The sequence below is a fragment of the Stegastes partitus genome, unplaced genomic scaffold (assembly GCF_000690725.1).
Source record: "Stegastes partitus isolate 25-593 unplaced genomic scaffold, Stegastes_partitus-1.0.2 Scaffold238, whole genome shotgun sequence".
In the NCBI taxonomy this organism is placed as follows: Eukaryota; Metazoa; Chordata; class Actinopteri; family Pomacentridae; genus Stegastes; species Stegastes partitus.
In genome coordinates this window covers 622,449-628,090 of record NW_007577969.1, presented here as the reverse complement: position 1 = coordinate 628,090, position 5,642 = coordinate 622,449, and the positions used below count along the sequence as shown (strand labels likewise).

General features: G+C 43.4%; 1 protein-coding gene across 1 annotated transcript; it reads right to left on the bottom strand.

Moving 5' to 3' along the window:
• Positions 1-1,530: 1,530 nt before the first annotated feature.
• On the bottom strand, positions 1,531-5,067 carry il17d (interleukin 17d). Its single transcript, XM_008281601.1, has 2 exons — positions 4,306-5,067; positions 1,531-3,098 (listed from the first exon to the last, which is right to left on the bottom strand). Exons 1-2 carry the CDS (start codon positions 4,614-4,616, stop codon positions 2,777-2,779), a joined length of 633 nt encoding a protein of 210 aa, XP_008279823.1. The 5' UTR covers positions 4,617-5,067; the 3' UTR covers positions 1,531-2,776.
• Between the last annotated feature and the right edge of the window lie 575 nt (positions 5,068-5,642).

The window sequence follows — 5,642 nt, the reverse complement described above, 5'->3', positions numbered from 1 at the left end:
CTGGTGTTTTATGGCGTTGTGGCCAAATTCAGGGGGGCGCCATTTCCACGCCGTCACACTTGTGCGAACTGTTTTACTAAAGTGTAATCACCACCTCCTGTACTTTGTGCTGGCCAAATTTCAGGTGTGTGCGACCTTCCCTGTAGGAGGAGATAGATTTTGAAAATGGCCAAAAATGGCCAAAAGTCAAGGCAACATCACCAAAATTCTCACAGGGGTTTTTCAACATAACGGACTTCCTGTTGGGTTTAGGGCTTGGTGTTGTTGACTTTTTTGTGNAAACGTGCTTCCGATAGGACGTCATTGAAATTTTCAAGGTGGCGCTGTGGAGCCATTTTGGCAGTGACGTGTCAAAGTCCCTTAAAATATCAAATTTTTCGGCAGTCCTGATGTGCGTGGTGATTTTGGTGAGTGGTGAGAATAATCCGAGCAGTTCCAATAGGGTCTTCGCACCCTTTGGTGCTCGGACCCTAATAACAAACAAACAAGCATGATGGGACCCATAAACTAATATTTTGTTGAACAACCCTTTGAGCCAATCACTGTAATCAAGTGTTTTCTGTAACTGTCAGACTTCTGCACCTGTTGACAGCTGTTTAGGTCCACTGCTCATCAGCAAAGTGCTCTAATTTGTCCGGGACAGTTCTTTTTTTTTTTTTTAATTTATTCTCCTTAACCACAATTTAACAGCAATGTTCACTTAGTTCACTAAATTATAATTTAGCAATTTTTTATTTATTATCTCTTTTTTCAGTTTCTACTTATTTGAGTGACTCTTGTGAATTTTGCCTTTTCTTCAATGGAAGGGGATGAATACATTTGAGGACGACTGTAGGATCCAGAGTTTTGAAGCTTAAATCATACTAGTGACTAAACGTTTGGATATGTCAGCCTCATTTGCTCTGATTTGGACCAGTGTGAGTCCCTCAGTTTAATAAAACAACAATACTAAACTGCTGGAGCACCTAATAAATTAAAAAAATGAAAACTCAACATGTTATCTGAAGCCATGTCCTTACTGAATTTATACTGGAGGAGCAGTTCAGCACATGTAGATCAACACAGAATTTGATGGAACACATTTGAAAAAATTGGTTCCAGTGAGAGAGCAGTGGTTAGCACCGTCACCTCGCAGCAAGAAGGTTGCTGGTTCGCGTCCCTGTGAGGACACCCGGGATCTTTCTGCGTGGAGTTTGCATGTTCTCCCTGTGCAGCGTGGGTTCTCTCTGGGTTCTCCAGCTTCCTCCCACACAGTCCAAAAACAAGTTGAGGTTAATTGGTGATTCTAAATTGTCTGTAGGTGTGAATGTGAGTGTGCTTGGTTGTCTGTCTCTAAGTGTACTTGCCTTCGTCCTAAGTCAGCTGGGATAGACTCCAGCCCCCCGTGACCCTAGTGAGGATTAAGCGGTGTATAGATAATGAATGGATGGTTCCAATGAGTTATTCCTGAAGTATCACCAACATGTTGACTAAATAAGCAACAAAAGAAGATCATTAGTGTCTTTAAGAGACGCAGTCAGTGAGCAAAGACATGAAACACTAAAACTTTAATGTGATCATCTCTCCTCCACCAGACACCCAGAACAGTGAACAGTTCAGTCAGAAAATAAACACTTTTTTCTTTACATGTTTCATCTGATTGATTATCAGGAGGCAAAGAAGCAGCATCTGCTCAGGACTTACCAACAAAAAGAGAAGCAGGGAGAACAAATGAAAAACTTCTTACCGCTTTCCATGATCTGAGGATCACCGTCTGAGAAAGCACAGCTTTAAACCATCTGATTTACAGTTTCTGTGTCCTAAAAATGCCAAACAAGACTGTAAAATATACAAGTGTTATTCTGTGTTTGTTGTACAGTTACTGGGAGAAGGAGAGTGAGCTCTCTGCCATCTGGACTGTTTATTGTTTTAATGACGACTTGTTAAATTAACGTGTCTGAATAACATTTAAACGTGGGCTGTTTTCAGTTTTCTGCGAGGATGTGACAGGTAGGATACAGCTGTGGTTCCTCAAGGTGCATGAAAGGGATTAGAAGATTAATTTACGGGAGCAAAAACGGACACACGAATGCAGAAGTTAGTACAACGAAAACCCCCTGACCTCAGCTTCCTCCTGCTGATCAGTAGGTGGCAGCATTGATCAGGTCCCTGATCAGTGAGCTTTATTTCACTGCTCAGCATTTGTTTGGTTTAATTCTCGAAGGTTCGGTCCACCCAGATTCCAAATACACATGTTCTCGTTTATTTTTGGTGGGAAATGCTCAGACAGATGGGTCAGGTTTTATGTGCTGCGGTTAACTATCTGAGATTTCTGTCGAGGGATGTGTGGCGGAAATCTCTGATTAGTTTCACAAAGCTTGAGCAAACAAAACCAAAACTATCTGATACAAGAGTGTAATAAAAACAGTTCTGGGCTTTTGACTCAACCAAACCTTCAACAGATTCATCAGACAGAGTTTCTCCTGCATTTTGTATCTTTATTGCTGCGGTCCAGACATCTTTGTCAAGTGTAGATGGAAAAAAAACAAAAAAACATGTTGTAAACAAGCCAACAGTGAAAGTGGACCAAATAAAATGTCTTACAGACAATAAAACGTCCTCATTAGCTTTGTGTTCGTCATTAAATTCTTTATCCAAATATTCAACATGTACATGTTAAGGAACAGTTCCAGGAGCTTCTACTTCAGAAGTATGATCCCTTTAAATGTTTGAAGTGTCAGCGGGGGAAACAACTGTAGGTGATATGTAGAAAGACTTATCTAGAGTCTGGGTTGCTTCATGCTTTCTTTCCTGCAGAGAAGAGCCTCCTGGCTTTGTTCTGTCCTCCCTCCAGACTCTGGTTGCTGCTCCGGCCGTCCCTCTCCTTCTCCTGCAGCGGCACACAGGTGCATCCAACGGCTACAGACACGTAGATCTCAGCGTAGGAGTGTCGGCCACCAATGCAGGATCCCGTCCTCCTCAGGACGACGGAGGGAGCGTAGACCGGAGCGCTGCGGTGCTGGTTGCTCTCCCCTCCATAGGATCCCATCAGGCAGCCTTTACACAGGCAGTAGGCCTCTGGGATGTAGCGGGGGTATCTGTTCGGGTCGTACGAGAGCCTGGAAACCATGGATTCAGCAGAAACACAAGAAAAGCTGTTAGTATTCTTTAACCTGATTGTGGCCTTCCAGGTTAAACACAACAAACTGTGGGTTGAATCTTGCAGAGATGTGATGGTCAGCTGGCATCTAAGGTTTCTGAGTAACACTCCCACATTCACTTATCACACAGCTGGTTTTCTATAATAATTTGGATGACTGATGGGAATTTTTGAACTTTTTCCAGCTGCTGCTGCACAAAATCTGTTATTTCAAGTCATAAGTGTGATTAACGAGAATATGAGAAGCTCTTGAAGCCAAGAGACATACTGCAGCTCAGACAGTGGAACAAAACACTTCAACAAGTCATATAAAGTCCTATCTACTGGGTCATGGAGCTGATGTTTCCCACGACAATACTGATATAATAAATATAACAACTACTCTGTATAAATACAACAAAGTGACATTGCACAGAAGCACTAGAGTTTGGTTCAAATAGCTAGAAGTCTGGTCAAAAATGTAGAAATCACTTTAGAGGTTTTTCATTTGTCTCATCTGTAATGTGCATGTGTGGTGTTTCTGTCACTTTTGTAAAATTAGCAAAGTTCTTTAGTTGTCAAAAGTGTTTTTGTTTGTTTGTTTTCTAATCTTGATCTTAATCTAATGCACTTATCGTGAAAGAGCAGCCCATGAACACAGGCTTGACAGTTTGCCAGTCAGTATAGTGGACCCTGCTCTACACACCATTTACACAGCCAAATATCTGATAGTAGTGTTTTCAAGAACAGATATTTGTTGTTAGAAGATATCTTGAATAGAAAGGTGTCATTTGAGAGATCCTTCATTTAATTTAATTTAATTTTAAATCAGTCTAACAGTGTTATAGTGAGAAGGTAAAACTCAGCCCACACTAGATTGTTATTAATACAGTATATTATTGTGTGTCTGCAGCTGAACAAACCATCTAAACAGCTTCATTGGTAATTATAATGTGATTATTGAAAGTTTTGGTTTTTATTTGATTGTGCATTATTTTACTGTCTTTCCATCTCTGCTGGAACGCAAAGGAAGTGATGTGAGGTCATTTAAACATTTCACAGTGAATATTCTCACGACAGTTTTATGGCTACGCAGAAAACAGCAGTCTAACTGAAAACAAATCGTGCCAAATAAAAGCGCACTTCGTAGCAGAAAACGCAGGTTGAAATGTTCCGGCTGCTCTCACCTGTAGGCCCAGGGGGAGATGCTGCGCAGGTTGACCGGGAGGCGGGTCTTGCCGTCGGTCGGGGTCCGTGCGGTGCTCGGGCAGGTCAGGTTGAGTTTCTCCTGCGGCTCCAGCTGCAGAGCGTGATGGAAAGCGCTCATCACTCCGACCGAGAGCCGCCCGAACATCTGCTCCAGAATCTCCTCCGGCAGGTCCAGACATGACCGGGTTCTGGTGGCCTTCTTCCTCACGCGGACCGCCCCGGTGGGCCAGCCGGACAGCAGCACAGCCAGGTGCAGCAGCAGCAGCAGGACGCGGATCCGACGCGGCATCGCTGCGTTCTTGTGCCAAAATGCGCATCCACCGAAAAATACACCGCTGTCACCTTCGTCGCTCTTAAAAGATGGCAAGTAGATTATCCGAGCAGAAGTGACCTTCGTGGGGCAGCTTGTAGTCTCGAACAGGTTATTTTCCCCAGTTATAATCCAGTGAAGCGCCGTAAAACCAGCTAACAGTCCACAATCCTGGCGTTGAAACCGAAGCACAGGCGCGTCGCCAGGGAAACATTTTGGCACAACGCATCCACAGCGTCGCCAGGAGCAATACTTCCCCTAGAATGCAAAATTATTAACAAGTTGGAAGTTTTACACCTGCTACTTTTTGTTAAGACGAGAAAAATGGCACCAAGGACGCTTTCCGCTCGCTTCTCTCCGGCGACGTGTGCGTAAAATCCGATGGAAACGCGCAGGAACAGCGTGATCCACCAGGCAGGACGGGTCTAAATCAAACTGAGGCACTGAGCGATTTAGTCTCGTCATTAAACTTGTGGCCCCCGGCAATAAAAAAAAAAAAAAGAACCCAGCGTTCATGAGAGCAGCTCCTGACGTGAGTGGGAAGTGCAGACTGTTGGCTCTGTGCGCGCTGCTGCTGGATTCTGGCTCCGCACCAGATTCTGCTTCACTCCCCAGATAAAATGGAACCAGCGATATATAAAACTTCTTATGTCAGCTCTGGATTCATAGAGAAACTATGGAGTCCAGGTCAAAGAGCCACAAGTCATTTTTAAATGGTAAAAGCACATTTTTGTGTTTCTTTTTTCTTTATTAGACTCCATTCTCGCTGTCACTTAATATAATGCATGGTGTGAATCAGTGCCATGAGGATTTATTTGAGGCGAAAGGTTTAAATTATATTTGGCATATAAAAAGCCTGTTAATGCCTCATTCAATACAGCGATCTGCTGCTTGGCCAGAGGAAAAAGCCAATTGTTCAGACTAGGTGCTTTAGAAAAAGCTCTCAGACCACCTGGTTTGTGCTTCATAGCTACATTCAGTTGGCCTCAGGACAAAACTGCTCAA